Source organism: Impatiens glandulifera, chromosome 6, assembly GCF_907164915.1.
Source record: "Impatiens glandulifera chromosome 6, dImpGla2.1, whole genome shotgun sequence".
Lineage (NCBI taxonomy): Eukaryota > Viridiplantae > Streptophyta > Magnoliopsida > Ericales > Balsaminaceae > Impatiens > Impatiens glandulifera.
The window spans coordinates 13878858-13898713 of record NC_061867.1 but is presented as its reverse complement, the minus strand read 5'-3'; the positions used below and the strand labels follow the sequence as shown (position 1 = coordinate 13898713).

The 19856-nt window shown below is 31.3% G+C and overlaps 4 protein-coding genes and 1 pseudogene across 4 annotated transcripts; 2 read left to right on the top strand and 3 right to left on the bottom strand.

Moving 5' to 3' along the window:
* Window positions 1-940: 940 nt before the first annotated feature.
* Window positions 941-1525, bottom strand: LOC124942698 (histone H3.2). Its single transcript, XM_047483245.1, has one exon. The coding sequence runs from the start codon at window positions 1469-1471 to the stop codon at window positions 1061-1063; it is 411 nt and encodes a 136-aa protein (XP_047339201.1). The 5' UTR covers window positions 1472-1525; the 3' UTR covers window positions 941-1060.
* Window positions 1526-2299: 774 nt separating this feature from the next.
* Window positions 2300-3949, bottom strand: LOC124942697 (ras-related protein RABA1f-like). Its single transcript, XM_047483244.1, has 2 exons — window positions 3565-3949; window positions 2300-2883 (listed from the first exon to the last, which is right to left on the bottom strand). The coding sequence occupies exons 1-2, from the start codon at window positions 3786-3788 to the stop codon at window positions 2451-2453; spliced, it is 657 nt and encodes a 218-aa protein (XP_047339200.1). The 5' UTR covers window positions 3789-3949; the 3' UTR covers window positions 2300-2450.
* Window positions 3950-5384: 1435 nt separating this feature from the next.
* LOC124942699 (nudix hydrolase 15, mitochondrial-like) lies at window positions 5385-6601 on the top strand. Its single transcript, XM_047483246.1, has 4 exons — window positions 5385-5854; window positions 5944-6086; window positions 6168-6287; window positions 6384-6601. Exons 1-4 carry the CDS (start codon window positions 5485-5487, stop codon window positions 6552-6554), a joined length of 804 nt encoding a protein of 267 aa, XP_047339202.1. The 5' UTR covers window positions 5385-5484; the 3' UTR covers window positions 6555-6601.
* A 1607-nt stretch (window positions 6602-8208) lies between these two features.
* LOC124943216 lies at window positions 8209-9845 on the top strand (annotated as a pseudogene).
* An 8159-nt stretch (window positions 9846-18004) lies between these two features.
* LOC124943215 (ankyrin repeat-containing protein BDA1-like) lies at window positions 18005-19226 on the bottom strand. The gene is made up of 2 exons (XM_047483762.1): window positions 18762-19226; window positions 18005-18691 (listed from the first exon to the last, which is right to left on the bottom strand). The coding sequence occupies exons 1-2, from the start codon at window positions 19224-19226 to the stop codon at window positions 18005-18007; spliced, it is 1152 nt and encodes a 383-aa protein (XP_047339718.1).
* Window positions 19227-19856: the final 630 nt, after the last annotated feature.

Sequence of the window (19856 nt, the reverse complement as noted above, 5' to 3'; positions counted from 1 at the left end):
GGACAAACTTAATTTCATACCATACATAAATCTAACCCAAAAAAACACATAAATTTAAGGCGTTAAATCATATTTATTTAACTTCATTAATAAACAAGTCAAAATTAAGTTGAACGAATAAAATGTCCTAAAATTGACCTCAAATATGTTTACACCTTTCTTTTAAAGTTTTGTATTTAGTCTGGTCTACTCCTCACTCATATTTTTTATTTAATAGTATGTAATATTAATTATATCGAATTAAATCTAATTGAATTTGAGTTCAGTCAAATAGGATTATTTAACTCAAATTACTAAACATATTAAAATTAACAATAGTATTGTTTAGGCTAATCTCCTAACTTAAACTTAACCTTAATAGTCCCTCTATACAAGATTCAATTAAATTAGATAAAAACATTGTAGATAAGTAATGAATTAATTTTTTTTAGATAAAACTAAAAATATATATTATCAAACTTTTTTTTAAGAAATATAAATATTTTTTTTGAATAAATAAAATTTAAAAAAATCACAAATAATCTAGTTTTTTATAAGATTATTATGAATATTTTTTATTAAATAGTTCAATTATAATTTGAAGTTAAAATGAATATTTTTTTTTTTTGACAATCAAAAAAAACTTTGATATTTGATTTTACATATCATTTTCTTTTTAAATTAATGTATCATTATATATAAATAAAAATATGTATAAACATTTTGAATTATTTATTTAAAGAAAACTAGACATCCCACATCCTACATCACTTCTAAAATAAAATTGAACATGTGACTTCTTATTTAGTAAATAAACACATTTTGATATTGTAATTAGTTTCAAGGACTAACCCTAAATCTAAAAAGAGCTTGTCATTGTTCAAATTCTTCTTCCAATTAGATCTAATAAACCAGTTTCTCAAATTTCAAATTACAACTAAAAGTTTTAATAAATAGTAAATGATAAATGAAAATACCATTAGATTAAATATAGATCATTTTCTAGACCCAACATCATCATCATCTTCATTCAAACATATTTATACAAAAAAAACAACTAAACCCTAGTCAACCATCTCCATCAAGCACGTTCACCTCTGATACGACGAGCAAGTTGAATATCTTTAGGCATAATAGTAACACGTTTAGCATGAATAGCACAAAGATTCGTATCTTCAAACAACCCAACAAGATAAGCTTCAGCCGCTTCCTGAAGAGCTGCAACAGCAGAGCTTTGGAAACGCAGATCGGTCTTGAAATCCTGAGCGATTTCACGAACCAAACGTTGGAACGGAAGTTTACGGATCAAAAGCTCCGTTGATTTCTGATACTTGCGGATCTCTCTCAATGCAACAGTTCCAGGACGGAAACGATGAGGTTTCTTCACTCCTCCGGTCGCCGGAGCTGATTTACGGGCAGCTTTTGTTGCTAGTTGCTTCCTTGGAGCTTTGCCTCCGGTGGATTTGCGAGCGGTTTGCTTTGTACGGGCCATTTGTGGGTTTGGAGAAGATGAATAGATTGAATTGGAATTGATAGAAAAGGAGAGAAATTTGTGGTTTTGAATTGTTCTTCTTTTGATGAATTTATAGAGAAGAATGAAATTGGTTTGGGGGGTTTTGAATCGATTTGGACCGTGGATTTGATGGATTTCTACGGATGTGATTTGTTATCCGGGAGATTATGATGCGGATCGATGATAATGGTTAAAGATACATGGATCGATGACATGGCAATATCTGTTGATTATAAAAAATTATTTAAGAATTAATTCTTGTTTTTTCCATAACTAGATTGTTTTTTAATTTAAATAATTTTAAAAACAAATTACTATAAAATTATAATGAAACAAAATTTATTATTTATAATTTAAGAATTTGTAATATGTTTTAAAAAATTTATAATTATTTATTATTTTAAAGAAAAATCAAAGAACTTGACATTGTTCAACATTAAAATAAGACAAACCCCCTAACTAAGTCCAGAAAAATCATTGCATCTCTACTTGTAGATGACTATTGTGGTTTTTTACAACTCTTAACACATTGCAAGTTGAAAGATGTAATTTTTAATATTCTATCTTATTGCCCTATATCATTAGCCCAAAAAAATTATAAAAAAAAAGAAGCATAACCAACAATTAATCATTTTTCACCAGCAAGCAACTGCTGATATGGACACCCAATTCTATTGAACATAAGATGACAAAACAAAAGAAAACATAGGCAACAAAGATTTTGGTGAAAGTGCACAAATATAAGGAAGGCAAAACACGGTATGTCTTGAAGAAATAACAGAATTAACTGTCAAACAAAATTACAAGAACCAAGCAAACTGTGTAACCTAAATGCAGTTTGTTACAAATGATTGATTCTATAATCAAAACTTGATCTTTCCAAATATAAACATAAATTCTATTTCAAATGGGATAAGAGTTTTTATTCAATCTTATATATATATATAACAACAAAACTTTACGACGAGCAACACCCACCTTGCTTAACTGCCGATACATCCTCTCTGCTTCCCATATTTATCGTTCTCCCTTTAGGCAAAGCAGCTGGATCGCCTCCTATATCAAGCGCCTTCTTAATAACGACATGATAAATCTGCGTCAAAACCTCAGTAAATGAATCCTCAACATTCAAAGCTTCCATAGCAGATGTCTCCATGAAGAATGTTCTCTCTTTTTCAGCAAAGGCTTTGGCATCATCAAGAGAAACTGCTCTAAGGTGACGCAAGTCTGATTTGTTTCCTACTAGCATTATCACAATGTTTGAATCTGTGTGGTCTCGAAGCTCCTTCAACCATCTAGCTATGTTTTCAAATGTTACGTGACGTGTCACATCATACACAACTAGTGCACCAACCGCTCCTCTATAGTAAGCACTTGTGATTGCCCGGTACCTGTTTTTTGTGTGTGCAGAGAATAGAATGCGAGAACAGATCAGTTTGAACTAAGTTCAAAGCAATTAATTATACAAAATCAAGTACAAAACACCAACAAAACATGGAATAATTCGTGTTGTTTATTACAAAGACACCAACGAAAATGCACTAACAAATAAGAATAGACCAAATGTAACAAATTGTAGTAGCTGAAAAACCAATACAAACCCTAGATTTCCTTATTATAGACATGCTTATTCAATATCCAAACAAAGAAAATAATAATGATAAGTCTATATTTCATAGAGTTAAATGTTAATGAATGTTGGAAGAACACATAAATGAACAAATGTAACATGATTGAAATAGTTTCATGTTGATTTATAACTTCCAAATACAAAAATCTCCATATTTTGCCATAATATATCGATTTAGACCAAATGAAATGATTTTGATTCCATTCAATCCGATCAGGACAGACCCAGATGGTACATTCAAATGAAGACACATCAATTCTCATGATTATGAATCTTATTCAAATAAATGTGTAAAAACTAGATCAAACAACACAATGCATGTCATCGTAAATAAGATCATGATCGGAGAAGGTATTCATTCTCATCAATGATAACTAGATCATCATGTTATTACGAAATGAATAGAGAAATGCTTATAAAACAGCGTAGATCAGGGGAAAACCTTTCTTGACCAGCGGTATCCCAAATCTGAGCCTTGACGATCTTATCATCAACCTGAATACTGCGAGTAGCGAACTCAACGCCGATTGTGGATTTGGACTCGAGGCTGAACTCATTACGAGAAAACCTTGATAAGAGGTTGGATTTTCCAACACCAGAATCTCCGATCAGAACAACCTTGAATAAGTAATCATAATCGTCTTCCGCTCTATACGCCCCCATCATTTCCTATTCGATTATGGAGGTAAATGAAGGGAGGGAGAGAAAGAGAGAGAGAGAGAAATGAGAATATGGAGCTAAAGTTCGTTCAAGAACTGCCTCCTGTAATATTTTGGTAGTTTTGTTTTCTCACTATATATGATAAAGTGGGTGGGAGAAGCATTAATTAGTCCCTGAACTTAGTTTTTCACTTCATGTTTAGCCCTTACACTTTGAAGATTAGCCTATCAATACAACTTCATTGAAATGTATGTTACATGTTTAATGGGTTTTGAAAATCAAAATATCACCCATTAACCACTAAAGTTAAAAATGATAAAAACCGTTTAAGTATTGAAATGTGGGTTGTCTGTCCGTCCTGAATATATGAACAGGAACAAACTTCTTTAGGGCGCGAGAGAGAACGCGCTCATCCCGACCTATCTTGCTACAAGAAAATAAAAGGGGAAAATATAATCAAGTCGTTCAACCTATTATTGAGCTTGTAGATTTTCGAAAGAGACGATTAACTCTTCGACCATCTTTATTGACTTTTTGGAACAAATTTTAAGAAATGTTATAATAATATTATGAATAATATACATTTTACGACTACCATTATTGAAGTTACATAAAAAAATACCCTTAGTAAAAATATTTTTAGTCGAGGTTGGTCCGATCTTCGTAGAGTCGCACTGGAAATTAAAAATATAAAAGAGAGGAAAAAATTTAATATATACCTTATCAGGTTAGACAACCACATATAATACAAACCTCGGTTAGTTCGATACTACCCATATATGCACTGCCTGTATCCACTAAAGTAACGACACCTGTACAAAGAGAAAATAAAATTAACAAATGAGAAGGTTTTTTTTTTTTTTTTTTTGAGAACGCTGGGTTCCGCTACTCCTATGGAGTGCGACTAATCCCCGCGGGTTAAGTACATAGCCCGCAAACATACTTAACCAATTAACCAGGCGCAGAACTTGCCGCCTGACGGGCTCGAACCCAGGACCTCATGGAGGCCTGGGGGATATCCACCACTTGTTGCCACTAGGCTAGAAGAGGGGATAAATGAGAAGGTTTATGTTTCATTTTTGTGTATAAGTGTCATTTTATGAGTGAGATACACACAGTGTGCTTGTATAAGTAACATCGAAATAACCCCAACCTCTACGCGCTACATAGAAAAATAAAAATAAAAATATTTTATAGAGGATTTAAATTCTGACCTCAAACTTAATGGTGAAACATTTAATCAACAAGATTAAATTAATTTTATTAATTTAAATATAAAACTATTAATTGTTGATTAAATAAAAAATAATAATATTTTTTTTAATTAGCCCCAAACTTTGGATGCCCCTTCCATAATCTTTATAATCAAGGGACCAACTTTACCCATAATCTTGAAAAATACATGCATGCCAAAAGCAAATGTTCCACACGGTTTCATAACATTAAACTATAGATTTAGTTTGACCCAATAATCTTTAAATTGAAGTTGTTTTAGATGTCATTGTTTTAATTTCTAAAGCTGCCTTTTTTTTTTTTTTTTTTTTTTGAAATTGTAAAGAGGGTATTCTTGACCCATTAGGTGTCATCACTCGCCAGCTAATCAATTCTCTATTCCTTCTTTCTGAATCAAAATGCTCGTTTTTCTTGACCCATCTTCAGAATTTAACATTGCCATGTTCGTGTTTCGATCCATTCTCCTGCTATGTTTTCAATTGTGAAAAGGGCATCTCTCATCATGTCGTCTTCCCCCTTATCTAAGCTCGCCTCTGATCCTAGCAATCGCCTCATCAGGGTATCTGAAAAACTCGCGGTTTTATCTCGACACCTCCGGTTGTACAATCCCCCACCGAATTCCGACATAACCGATGCAAAGGAGCGGATGATTGAAGAAACAACCGGAAAGGTGGTTTCTCAGTTGGGTTTTGTCGAATCGGCAACTCCGGTTGCTAGACAGCTTGACAGATTTCATCAACCCAAAAGAGCCGCCGTTCTGATCTGTCTATTTGAAGGGGAAGATGGAGATTTTCGTGTAATCCTCACTAAACGGTCCTCGAATCTCTCTACTCACTCCGGTAATTTGATTTTCAAATTGGGTTTTTTTTCTTATGTTAAGAAAGAAAGATGAGACTTGTTCATTCATAAGCTTAATTTCTCTCTGAAGGAGAAGTTTCATTGCCTGGAGGGAAAGCAGATGAGGGAGATGAAGATGATTCTGCAACAGCAATGAGAGAAGCAAATGAGGAGATAGGATTGAACCCTTCTCTTGTAAATGTTGTTACTGTTCTTGAACCATTCATGTCCAAGGTATGAGTGTATATATATCATTAGAAGAAGTCTGTGCTTTTAAATTTTAGTTGTTCTTGACTTCTTGTTGTATGTATGCAGCATCTGATTAGGGTAATTCCTGTAATTGGCATACTTTCGGAGAAGAAATCATTTAGACCTGTTCTTAATTATAATGAAGTGGAATCCATATTTGATGCTCCTTTGGAGATGTTCATTAAGGTATGGTTAATTCTGTCTAGATTTTCTTTTTCACACTCACCATTTCCAAATCTCTAAATGTTGGGTACATTCTGTAATGTCCATTATCATGATCAGGATAAGAACAGGAGATCAGAGGAAAGAGAGTGGATGGGAGTGAAGTATCTTGTTCATTACTTTGATTATGAAACTGATAATGGTAAATACTTGATTTGGGGTTTAACTGCTGGCATTCTAATTCGGGCAGCATCTGTTGTTTATCAAAGACATCCTTCTTTTGTTGTGTAAATTCGACAGATTCCTTTTCTATTTATTGGTTTTGTTCTTCCTTAGTTTCTTTTGATGTATTTCAATGTTATTATTGTTTTTTGGGAGCTGTTCATATGATCTAGAAGTATAGAGTAATGTAAATCAAAGTATTTTCGTCTGTACTTAATTGAAAGTGCTTTAATTTCAACTTCTGTCTATGGTTGTTTTGATTTCCAATGAACTAACTAGTCTTCAAATCTAATAGTAACATTGGATGTACCATGTCTAATTAACTTACTGAAATCAACACATCTCATAATATAGAAATATGAGCAAAATAAGCATCTTCATGTCTTAAACCTCTCAGAAATATGAGGAATCCTTTAGAAAAAAAGGTTAGACATGGTGCAATCTCTCATATTCGTTCTAGATAAAATTCTAGAGGGTAAATAGTATAGACTTGTAAACACTATGTGATCCATGGATCTCCGATCAAGAACTGTATCCAAATTAAAATTTCAATGAAAAACATTCCAAATCAATCAATTTTACATGACTTAAAAATGAACTCATTTGAATTTTATAACAATGGATGAAGTAAAATTTGTTAAGGGTTGATAGGTAACACAAAAAATTTGTTTTAATAATAACTGACCAAAAAAAAAGTGAAAGACATACAAAATAAAAAAAAGTGAAAGACATACAATTCATAAGAATACCTATAAAAAAAAGTCTATAAAAAAGTCTATAGATGAAAGATGAATTTACAAAATAAAAGACAATTTTAAGGGATATCATCTAATCATCTAAGAATAGTGATTCTAAAAATAATTATCAACACGATTAAAGGGTAGAAGTAATAGACAAACTCACTAAAATTTGAAAGTATTATTTGTATTACAAAAATTTGAAACGAAAAATTTGATTCGACTAAATAGAATGTTACACTAAACAAAACAAAATATAAACTCAAATCTGATTAGAAAAAATATTAAACACCCTCTCAGCTCAAATAAATAAATATAAGAGGTCATTAATAAGATTACTTTTCACTTCTTTATAATATTAAAAAAACTTATTTCCTCTAAAATCACACTCGAATAATTATTTAACAATATATATATATATATATATATATATATTATTTGAAAACAATTTAACACATTTGAGTGAAGTAGAATTTCAACTAGCAAATATAATTAAATTTGATTATATATATATATAATAAAAAAATTCAAAATATTATTTTAATTAAATTAATACTCCAGAAAGATATTAAAAAATAATTTTTAAGTATTTTTTTTTTTTTCCAAACTCATCTCCAGCTCTCTAGTTTCTGAATAAGGCATTAATTATTTTCTTTAAAAATTGTAAGCATTTTACAATGTAGTAGAAAATCTTTAAATAATATTGTTGGGATTAGAGAAATTTATTAATTTACATAATTTTTAACCGATTCAACGTATAATTCATATATCCATATAAAATAAGTAATTATACATACAAACAAAAAACAAACAAATTAGTCTATGCCTCTTAGAATTATATTGCAGCGAACATTATGACTCCAAGCTTAATACTATTAATGACTTTTAAAGTACTACTGTAAATGTAAACGTATTATTAAGCAAGTTTGACATACAATATATAAATTACATGAATATGTTAGAGTATTCAAACCATATCTCACAAGATGACTTCTCATCTAAAAGGTGTTGCAAACTCAACAATTTCAGATCAAATACGCAAGGAGTTGTGTGAGTGAGTACAAGAGAGATAATCCTGTAAGCACAAAAAAAGACTTGTAAATATGGCTTGAGGGAAAATTTAAGTTAAAAGTTAGTCAAGAAACAATATCAAACACACTTAAGCGGTCAGATGACTATCTCTACTGAAATTAAAAAGGTAAGAGTAGAGATCAAAAGACACAAACCAACGAAATATCCTGACATGGAGAAGGTTGTTTATGAGTGGTTTCTCCAATATCAAGAACGTGTGAATATCACATGAGAATTAATTTTGTAGAAGGCAAGAGATACAATGAAATTTGTGTACCCTCATGATGATTCAGATTTTAACATCTTTATAGGATGGCTTGGGAAATTCAAGCACCAACATGGCATAAAGTCATTTCATCATTTTGACGAGAGCGGGTCTATTGATGTACAATACATGGAGCATAAATGGTATTGATTTGAAAGAAAATTGATCAATTCCCTATCAAAGATGTTTTCAATATGGATGAAATTAGACTGTTTTATAGGTTACAATCTGATCATTCACTGACAAAAAAAAAACAACTTGAAGAAAAAAAACAAGATAAAGAAAGGTTAACAATAATTATTTGTTGTAATGAAGATGGCTCTGAAAAAATCCCTCTATGGATTATTGGGAAATATGCAAGCCTAGTTACTTCAAGAATGTCAACATGAATAGCTTGGATTGTTAGTATCGAGCTAACAAAAGATCATGGATGACTGGTGTGCTTTTTGATGTATATGTTTGTTCATTTGACAAAATGATGCATGGTAGAAAAGTTCTACTTGTGGTGGATAATTGTCCAACACATCCAAGAAATATTGAAGGTCTAAGAAATGTTGAATTATTCTTCTTGCCACCCAACATGACATCAAAGATTCAACCTTGCGATGCTGGGATAATAAGAACTTTCAAGATGCATTACCATAGAAAGTTTTACCGTAAAATATTGGAAGGTTATGAGGTGGGACAATCTAATCCAAGGAAGATAAATATCCTTGATGCTATCAATTTGGAAATCCCAGCTTGGACGATAGATGGTTCGAAAAGAAACAATAGGGAATTATTTCCGACACTGTAAACTTCGTTCAACTAGCGACGTTGCAAGAAAGTTTGATGAATCCACTTTTGATGAAGAAACTCAAGACCTCGATACTACGATCAATCGATGTGGCTATCTTAATACGATGAATATAGACAATCTAATGAACTACCGAGGTGAAAATGAAGCATGTTCGAAGGTTCAGTGTTTAGAAGTTATTGTGGGTACTATCATTAAGAACAATGCATAGGATGATGACGAAGATATAGTGTCTTTGGAGCCTATTACGCGAAAGGAAGCACTTATGGCGTCGAACACTCTTCACAACTTTATGATACAATATAAAAATACAACACCTGAGCTATTGGATGCAATAAGAAAAGTTAGAGATGAGCTACAAATAAACTTGAACTTTAAAGGAACCAAACAACTATTAAATTGAACTTTAAAGGAACCAAACAACTATTAAATCATATTTCAGTAGAGTGTCATATATATGTTTTCAGTTTTCAGTTTTTATGAATTATTAGTTAATGATTTTATTGGGACCAAAAATTATAAAGGGATCTCCCGAAAAAATATTATCTTATTATTTTATCGAGTTTTTCAATTTTTTACATTCCTTAAGTCGGGACCAGACAATTTATTATTTTAGAGAGTTTATTAATTTACCGAATATTAATTTAAAGAGTTTCTAACGTTGAAAGTTGAGTTTAATCTAAATAGAGACCCACCCTGAAAATTTGGAGTGATTTATTAAAAACTATATGATAAAAAATAATATATATAAAACTTGAACTTAAAATCTATGATCATATATACAATACTCTAACCAAACTAAGCTATTTATTATTTATATTTTAAAATCAATCAAATTATTTTATAAAATTACAACAATCTACCACTCACATTCTTTTTTATAATAATTTTTTAAAAGTTTGTCCTTTTGTATTTCTTTTTAATGTGAATATTGTAGTAAAATGATATAATGTTGATACATGTATTTTTTATTTGTATTTTAGAGATAGTATGGTTTATGATTTTATTTAAAATTTATGTGCATATTTAAATTATGTAAGTCAATAAATGGAGGTAATAATGAGTAGTATTAAATATTTAAATTATTTTGAATTATTAGTCATATCAATTATATATTCATAGAATTATAAATATAAACAAACAATATAAAGTAGGACTACAAATGAGACAAGTCAAGCTCAAACCAATTTGAGCTCAAGTTAGACTTCATTAAGTATTTATTAGCTCGTTTCAAACGAGTAAATTTGAGCTCAAACTTGACTCAACTCGAAAAAATTTGAACTAAAATTAAATTTTTAAGTTCAAGCTTAAACTCAAACAAAAAAAATAAATTTAATATATTATGTTTAAACGTAATAAAAATAAATATCAAAGTAATTATTGTCAAACTAACATATTATTTTATTGTTATTAAAAAACCCCAAATTTGAATTAAGAAAATTTTAAAATCGATTCTTTTGTTTTTGAGTTATTGTTCAAGAACAACAACCCAGAAAACTTCACAACATGTTTCTAATGATCTTGAAACCTATTTAGATCATGTTTAATCAAAATCAAATTTTATTAAAAAATAAAATTTTTAAGTTTTTGAATTGGTCAAAACGAACAACCAGTGTTCAAGTTTTGATTTCAACCAATCATATGAATTATAGGAAAGTTATTGGCAATCTTTTTACACTTCATTATAGACAAAAAAACTAAAAACCAATTTTTACATCAAAACTGTTTTGGTTGAATGATCATCATCCCGATTGAATGACACATCGGGAAGATGTTCATCATGATCCTAGAAGCTTTGTGAAGCTACACAGGCCCATGGATCAAAGAATCCAAGCCTCAATTAAAACTGCAAAACTTGCAGTTTTGATGTTCTTGAGGACCGAGGAACCTAGCCCAAGTTCGACCAGGTCCAATAGGTCTGACCGAGGAATTTCGACCAGGACCAAAAAATTTCGACCATGATCGACCAAGAGGTCCGACCGATAAATTTGACATCTGAACGAGGATTCTAACCTAGGACCGATGAAGTTAGCCCCAGGCTGACCTAGGACCGGTGATTTTCACACCCCGACCGAGGGACTTTAACACCCTATAGACATAAAAATTTGACATACCCCAAAATCATATTATTATTTCTAATAATATTAAAAAAAATATTTTTGAATTTTTATATTCAAAATAACTCAAAGAAGGAATTAAAACCTAATTAAAGATTAATTATTGTGATAATTAAACCCTAATTAGGAAAATTGTTTAAAATTCCAAAAATAATTTGAGGATAAAATATTGTATTTATTTTACCCAAATTAGACCAAAGAAGAGGTGAAAATATTTAATTGTGATTTAATCATGATTTATGTTTAATTTACGAATTAGACCAATTAAATAAAATACCCCAAAAATTCCAAAAAAAATTAAATTATGATTCCAAAAATATTTTTTGTGAAATTTTTGGTGAAAAAATGAATTTAAAAATCAATTTTAATAAACCTTTTAAATAAAAATAAAATATGATGATCTTGTGTAGCAGAAGTTATTTCTAATCTTTGCAGTAGAATTCTGGATCATCAGATTAGCGTCTAGTCTTCATCCAATAGCCCAGAACGCGCCACACACTCGCTACAACGAAACCTGTGCGCGCTCGCCTACACCAGATCAACCAATAGGATGGACTAACCCCGTTAGTCAATACCGTTGATCGTTGATGGAATGCGTATGCCGTTAGTTGAACGATGTTGTTTTAGTCGTCTTCTTCGTTGGGGCGTAGGGCTCGCCGGAAACGCGACTCGCTGGCGTGCAATATTCCAAAAGGGACAACTTATGCTACGGGTGTCCTTATCCCTTCAAATTTTGGCCACGTCTCCGCCTCATCCTCCCTTACAAGACGCTCTTATCCTCTAGTCTTATCCTGTCCTAGATAAGGATTCCACGTTTTAAGGATAAGATCATCAGAGGTCAATTTCGTCTTGAATTATCCCTCCCTGACCGACCCATGAGTACTATAAATACTCCTCGTTACTTTGTGAAGCAAATCATCGACAAACAATAAGAATTACAACCTATAACGATCACAATTAAAGTTTGAAAATCCGACCAAGAACAGTTTTTTTGACAAAACCTTCTCCGATGGCTCTAGCTTCGATTCAGGCTTCTAGACAGCTTCCAGCATCTCCCGGGAGTGTTCTCCAACTGTTGGTATGAATCAAGATGCCTTGAATTTCAGTTTGTAATCAAAACTTTGATTTTTTTTAAGTTCTCTTGTTTGATCGAATATGATATGTTCTTGAGCTTGATTCTGTGATTTATTTGTTGAGAATCATTATATATATCATGTATAAACTTTCTGTTGAAAGGAATCAGTTTAAATCACTCCAAATCAAAATTTTTGAAAACTAATTTTGAAAACTTGATTTTTAAATTTTTTGTGTTCTTGATTTTATTCTGGATTTTTTGATCTAGTTGATATACATGTTAGGATAAATTTCAAGCAACTGTAATCACGTTTTGATCACGTTTGATCAAACTGAAATCTAAAAATTTAAGCTTAAAACTTAAAATTTTAAATTCTGTGTGCTTGAGTTTTATTTTGAATTTTTTGAATCAATTAGTTGTTATACATTTTGTTGATATGTTGGGATGAGTTTCAATCAACTGTTCCATCACTTTGATCATGTTTGATCAAATTTTATTTTTGATTTTGATTCAATCTTTAAAAACTATTTTAATGCTTGAATGATGTTCTTGTTTTGGTTGTGTTCAACTATATTCCTCATTTCAAAGTTAATGGAACAAAAAAGAGACATTGAAATGACCTAATTTAAAAGATCCCAAAATTTAACCTAGAAATGACTATTTGAAATTGATCTTTGTAAAGATCCAAAAATCATGATTTATGTTAGGGCTTTTATTTTTATGATCATATGAACATACTGTAGCTTTCAGATCATGATTCCATGATCTGAAACAAAAGTTATTGACTTCTAAAATTTTGGACCAAAACAAGAACACCCGGTCCTTAGGTTTTAGCCTAGGATTGGTGATCCTCGGTCCAGTTCTTCAGCTATGACCGAGAAAACGAACAATGGGTCCGAAATTAGGATCGAGATAATTTACCTAGGACCATGGATCCCATGACCAAATTTTCTGCCCTAGGACCGGTGTTCTTCATTTAGGACCGAGCCCCAGGACCGATTTTTCGAACATAGGATCGTGGAAGCCGATCGAGAAAATTTACATAGGACCGATATTTTTAACCCTAGGACCGAGCCTTCACTTAACCTAGGACCTATGTTTCTAACCCTAGGACCGATCCTTCACTTAGCCTAGGACCAGTAAACTTAACTCTAACCCTAGACCTAAGACCGATATTTCTAACCTTATGATTGAGCCTTCACTTAACAAAGAACCGATGTTTCTAACCCTAGGACCGAACCCTCACTTAACCTAGGACCGAACCCTCACTTAACCTAGGACCAGTAAACCTAACCCTGGCCTAGACTTAAGACCGAGCCCTCACTCACCCATGACCGAGCTTCCAGAACCTAACCGAGCGTAGATCGGCTAAATCGGACCCAAGCCCTAGGACCTTGATCCTAAGGCATGTTTGGTTCCATTTTTCAATAATCCAAAATTATTTTGAAATTTTTGGAGCCACACCCCATTTTTAAATGGTATTGTCGAGGTCAAAAAATGATTTTCAAATATTTCTGGGAAGTCTCCCAAAGTAAATGTTTTTGCTAAGTCCTTGTTTGGATACACACTCTAACACCTTCCTCTAATATTTTCAGATTTTGTTAAATCTAAATACTAGCGCAATAGGTACACACCCCTTTTCAAATAATTTTGTACAATTATATATGCGAGCTAAACCTATCCTTGTTTAGGACCCCTAGGCTACTAATTAAAGAAAATAAATGTTATAAATAAGTTTATGATAGCCATATTTCATTTTCAAAAACCGTCTTTAAGTGGGCGCGGATGAGATAGCGTGAAAGCCCTTTCCCGAGCGTAAATAGACAACAAATCACCATTTTCAGAAACTCTAGTATATAAATACACATATCATTTTATTGATTTTCATAAAATCACTTAGCGACTCAAAATTTTAAATAAATAATCTTTAAATTAATTATGTTTAATTAATTTAAACTAAGTTCTAGCTAAATTGTTATTTAGCCCCATATTATTATAATTTGAACAAAAAATTAATTGTTTTTACAGAATTAATTTATTCGCTCCATGTATTATCAAAATCTTTTAAAACAAATGCTTCATTTAAAAAGATGTCTGACACGCAAACCATTGTTGAAATGCATATTGCTATGAGTCCCTCGACGCGTGCTAAGCTATGGAACGTGACAGAGATTCCGGGGGTTTACACACCCTGACCAAGAATCCTTAACTAGGACTGAGGGAATCCCGACCCTACGATCGAGGGTTTTAGCCTCGACCGATAAAATTGCACATAAGACTAATGACACCGGTCCCATGGTCTGTTTGGTTGTATTTTTAATTTCCAAAATTATTTTTGTAATTTTGAGACTTCAAACTATTGTCTAAATATCCCCAAAAATAGAAAATGATTTCTAAATATTTTTTGAAATATTTTAAACAAAAAATAGAGATTTATTTTCAAACCCTAATGTCTTTAAAACTGATATTTTTCAAGTAATTCCACTTTAGTCATCATCATCAGCAATAGGTATCATTATTTAAATATTATTGTTAAAATTTTAAAATACACAAAAATTTGTGCATTTTTAGGACCAGAAGAATAATTAGTTAAAATAAAATGTTATGCAACAATTGTTTTCAAAAAATCAAAATTTTATAAAATAGAGACAATTTTCAAAACGGTTACGGAGAATGAAGTGCAAAAACTCATCCCGAGTATCACCAAACTACGAACCAAAAAGAAACTCTTATTAATACGTTTGTATATGTATGCCTTTTTTTATTGATTTTAAACTGAAAATAATTTGGTGATTTTTTTTATCAAATAAATAATCTTTTAAATCAATTTTTCTTAATTTAAATAAAAGATTTCTTTAATCAAATTGTTATTTGATTATTTAAAATCTAAAAAATCATTTTAAATTTGATAAAAAAATAATTGTTATTAATTTCATATTGTTAGGATTTGTTTTAATCTTTTAAAATAATCTTTTATTTTAAAAAGATTCCTGATAAGTAAATGATGTTAAATTTTTTCCTACATCAGCTTTTCCATTACAACAATATTTATTTGTTCATGAATTAGTATTATTTAGAAAATTTTGTGCAATACATAACATCATATTAACGTTTAACATTTTAAAATTTGGTTTATTTTTTTGTTAGTAGATTATATCCTAATAATTTTATTAATGTTCAGATCAGTCCATTTATTTTATTTTATTTTTGTTTATAGAATGTCAACCGCCAAATTCTATTTTTTTTAAGGTTCGTCAATCAAACCCCCTTAAAAATGATGTTAAAATATTATCCATTCTTAAATGAAATGGGTAGTCTCGTTTAATTAATATATAAAAGGTAGAACCATTTCAAAAAGCAGGTTGACTTTTACAGATTATATATATATATATATATATATATATATATATATATATATATATATATATATATATATATATATATATATATATATATATATATATATATATATATATATATTTATTTGTTGAGAAATAATTTCAACTATTTGAAAACGACTTGATATTCTTATTATTATTATCATAATTTAAGAATAAGAAGCTGAAGAGTCATTTATTCTTCTTGACCCTTTGACTTTTTAAGAGGATGTTTCTGGACTTTCTTTCTATTTTTACAATTTAAATTTGAGTTTATGTTTATTTGGTTGGTTTACCTTATGTTTAGCCGAATTGGATTTGTCGTCTCAGATTTTTTTAATTCGAATAATATTCAAAGTTTTTGATAGGTCAATTGCTGCTCATAAATGCCGATTGTTCTGGTGATCTTTTCTCCGTCATCTTCTTCGCAAACTTTATAGAGAAAGGGGGGAAGGACGGCCCTCGGGAGACATGGCCCCGTCTGTGTTAGCCCTCGGCGTCGAGGGGTTAGTAAAGTGTTCCCTTTCTCTGAACGCAGATCCAAAGGTAACCGAGGGAACGAGGTTTGTAGGAAGAGGAGTGATCTAGGAAGGAGGTGGGATGTGAGAGAAAGTCTTACGATCCAACTATTTGTGGTACCCCTAAGATCCTTGGCGCAGAGAACCTTTCCCTCTGGGAGTAGGAAAATCATGATCGGGATAGCGGACCAAAAGCTATGGAACTTGGACTTGGGTGTGGGTCTTTTGTCGAAATGGAATGGCCTTACTTTTTCTTTTTATTTATCGTTAATGGTGGAATCATTCCACATAATATGCCTGTACTCTCCACGTATTTTTTTGTTTTACGCCCCGTAACTCTTCCTCAGCCAGAATTGGGCAGAATAGCAGTACAAGTATTAGTAGCATAACAAAAATACCTTCATATGTTTTTTTCGCGGTAATTGTGACCTCTCGGGAGAATCGATGACTGCTGCACTGCTAAGACTAGTACATCCCGAATGAAATTGTCAGGCCTAAAATTATTTCTCATTTGTTCAATAATGAGTTATTTGAACTGACATTCCATTTGAAGACCTCTTATATGTATTCTTACTTATTTTTTTATATAGTTTTTTCATTATTTTGATCATATATATAGTCTATATATATGATCAAAATAATGAGAAAATGTTATGTCAAGTGAAAATAATATAGATGAGCAATTATCACTTGACATAACATTTTCTAGCGCTGTTTACCAACCCACGGGGCAATGACAAATTTACTGTCGTCCAGAATATTTGGTAGAGATTCTTTCTACACGTATAAATTAGTTTGTTTGACTTGCTCTATTTTTTCACTCAACCTTATGTAACTCAAACGAGTTCATCGTTGGAGTTACCAAAAAATGCAAGATTGGAGATCATCTTCATTATAATTTTAAATTTTGCAAATTTAATATATTATTTATTGTTTAGATTATCATTTAACCATTTTAATTGTTTATACGTTATTTTGTATTATTTACAAATTAATTTTTTATATAACTCTACTTTGAATAAATGAAAATTAATTTCTTATAAAGAAAATGAACTTTTTTTAAAGCAAAAATAATTTTATTTATTTATCTGTTTTAAAAATAAATTGTATACAAGTTGTAATGTCAATCTCTTCCCGACCTTTCTAATAACTTTTTTAACATTTTTTTTTTCAATCACTCAAATAAAAACTTCAAATTTCATTGGTATAATTTAAATTTATCTTCCTACAAAATTGTGTGAAAAAGTTTGAGTGTTGGTGTTAGTGTTCTCTAATAATCAGATAATGTTAGACCCTAAACCCTTAGACTTATTTGAGATGTCTAGACTAAAACTCTTTTTCTATTTTTCATATGTATTTGTTTTTTGATTTGACATATCTATCCAAACTTTGTGTATGAAATTGACATTCTTCCGACAAAATAGTGAAAGCTGAGATAGATAGATGATGGTACCTAGGAACTTTAAGATGTAGTCAAACAATCATATAAATTTAAATTGGTTAAAAATAAATAATTGGAGGGTATGGCACACATTTGATTGGGTTTGTTTCTCCCATTTAAAATTAAACTGGACGATCTTCCGCCCCTTCCGCAGGGCGATGCGGTTGCATAATTTTACCACATATAAACTCATTGAAGTGGACAATACGATGCCTTAGTCTAAAGATAGCCATTGTAGACCCAAAACCTACTACTCCCCAAGCAATATGCAAGAAAAGAAACCCCCTTAGTCCTTTTGGTGTGGTCATTGTAATAGACACAGTATAAGTGAAGATCATTACCAAAATGGTAAACCACATTATTGTGACAGGAAGCTTCATTACAATTCCTTTTCCCGAAGGCAAACCCATAAGTAATAGTAAGATCGTGATCAAAGAACCCATCAATGCAATAGTATTGAACGAAAGAAAGTGTGTGTACAGTTTCGAATAGTTATAAGCCATCACAGCTTCTCCAGCTCTATGTGAAATACCCGAGTTGTCTTGCCAGGTTCCACCAGGAGGGTTCACCCCAGCTTGAAACGTCATTGTTGCTGTGAGTGATGCCAATACTATGAGCACATTTCTCTTTTCACTTAGCCATTTCACTTCATTAACATGCTTGCTACTCCATGCTCCGTTTCTCTTGAGAATTCCTATCATTTCCTCTCTTCTTTCTGTGCATTCTAATGCGATATCTAGTGCCGTGTTCCCAACTGCATTCTTGGCGTTCACTTTTACTCTGTTTTTCTCTAACAAATAATTCAAAACCTGCAAATTGATCCAAAAAGCGTTTAAGTTGTGAAACTTTAGTTAGCCATACAAAAATTAACGTACTAACATTTGAATTGAGCATAACGGCTAGATGGAGAATGGTGTTGCCTTCAGCATCGGTTAGATTTGCGAATTCGGTATCTTGGATAGTATCCATCAGTAGCTGCAGAGATTCTGGTTGACTGTTCTTTAGACAAAGGTGTAGAATTGAATCTCCATGGGAAGTCTTGACCCGAGCCACATATGGGTTGATGTGTAGCAACCTTCTCATCATAACAATATTGTCATCTTGAACTGAGGCTAGGTGAAGAGGTGACCATTTCCTTGAATCCAATGCATTTAAAAGATCTGGAGCTGTTTCAAGTATTTGTTCCACAATATCCATACTCCGATTGCTTACAGCTACATGGAGGATGCTATAACCAAAATAAGTGAACTTATACACGTCCATTATAAGTTGTTGGTTCATCTGCCTGAATGAATTAATGTCTACTCTTGAAACTGCGGCTTGATAAAGATCTTGTTCCGGCATTATAGGAAAAATGTAGAAACAAAGGATTGAGATGTCAAGAATAAGATAGATTGTGGGTATATTAGGTCCCAACATTAATTTAAACAAAAAAATCCCATCTTCTTTCCTTTTATTTTATTATAACTACCTGATATACGAGTGACAGACCATATGGTTGCATTATCGTTCATTCTTTAAATTCTAATATCCTTTTTTATAACAAAGTCTACCCATTTAAAAACTGATATACCTATATTCTAATTAAACTAAAGCTTATCATGTACCATTATCATTCCTTCATTCAATAAAGAAAAAAAACTTATACTCTATCTATTCACGATCAAATTAAGGGTTTAAGCGTTTCAATTTGTTCAGTTTATTGATCGAAATACACATTCAAACCGTTGACGTCGGTTTACTAAATTTTAAACCGTCGGTTTACCAGTTTGATTGCTTCGGTTTGAACGACTAAAAGACCGGTTTGATCCATTGACAAATTTGCTAAAATAGATTATATATATATATATTAATAAGAACCTATACATATTTTTAGGTATATGAACAAATACAAATATTATAAATAAGATTTGCTAACATCATAAACCTGCCGCCCTTAATAATTTATTAAAAAATCAGATTTTTTTTAATGAA

What these genes read in the sequence shown, in the direction of transcription:
- LOC124942698 (XM_047483245.1), bottom strand. Translation starts at nt 1,471, where the DNA reads ATGGCCCGTACAAAGCAAACCGCTCGCAAATCCACCGGAGGCAAAGCT.
- LOC124942697 (XM_047483244.1), bottom strand. Translation starts at nt 3,788, where the DNA reads ATGATGGGGGCGTATAGAGCGGAAGACGATTATGATTACTTATTCAAG. An exon ending in GATACCGCTGGTCAAGAAAG is followed by an intron (nt 2,884 to 3,564) that starts GTTTTCCCCTGA and finishes CACAAAAAACAG; the next exon opens with GTACCGGGCAATCACAAGTG.
- LOC124942699 (XM_047483246.1), top strand. Translation starts at nt 5,485, where the DNA reads ATGTTTTCAATTGTGAAAAGGGCATCTCTCATCATGTCGTCTTCCCCC. An exon ending in TTGAACCATTCATGTCCAAG is followed by an intron (nt 6,087 to 6,167) that starts GTATGAGTGTAT and finishes GTATGTATGCAG; the next exon opens with CATCTGATTAGGGTAATTCC. An exon ending in CTTTGGAGATGTTCATTAAG is followed by an intron (nt 6,288 to 6,383) that starts GTATGGTTAATT and finishes TATCATGATCAG; the next exon opens with GATAAGAACAGGAGATCAGA.
- LOC124943215 (XM_047483762.1), bottom strand. Translation starts at nt 19,226, where the DNA reads ATGCCGGAACAAGATCTTTATCAAGCCGCAGTTTCAAGAGTAGACATT. An exon ending in CCGTTATGCTCAATTCAAAT is followed by an intron (nt 18,692 to 18,761) that starts GTTAGTACGTTA and finishes ATCAATTTGCAG; the next exon opens with GTTTTGAATTATTTGTTAGA.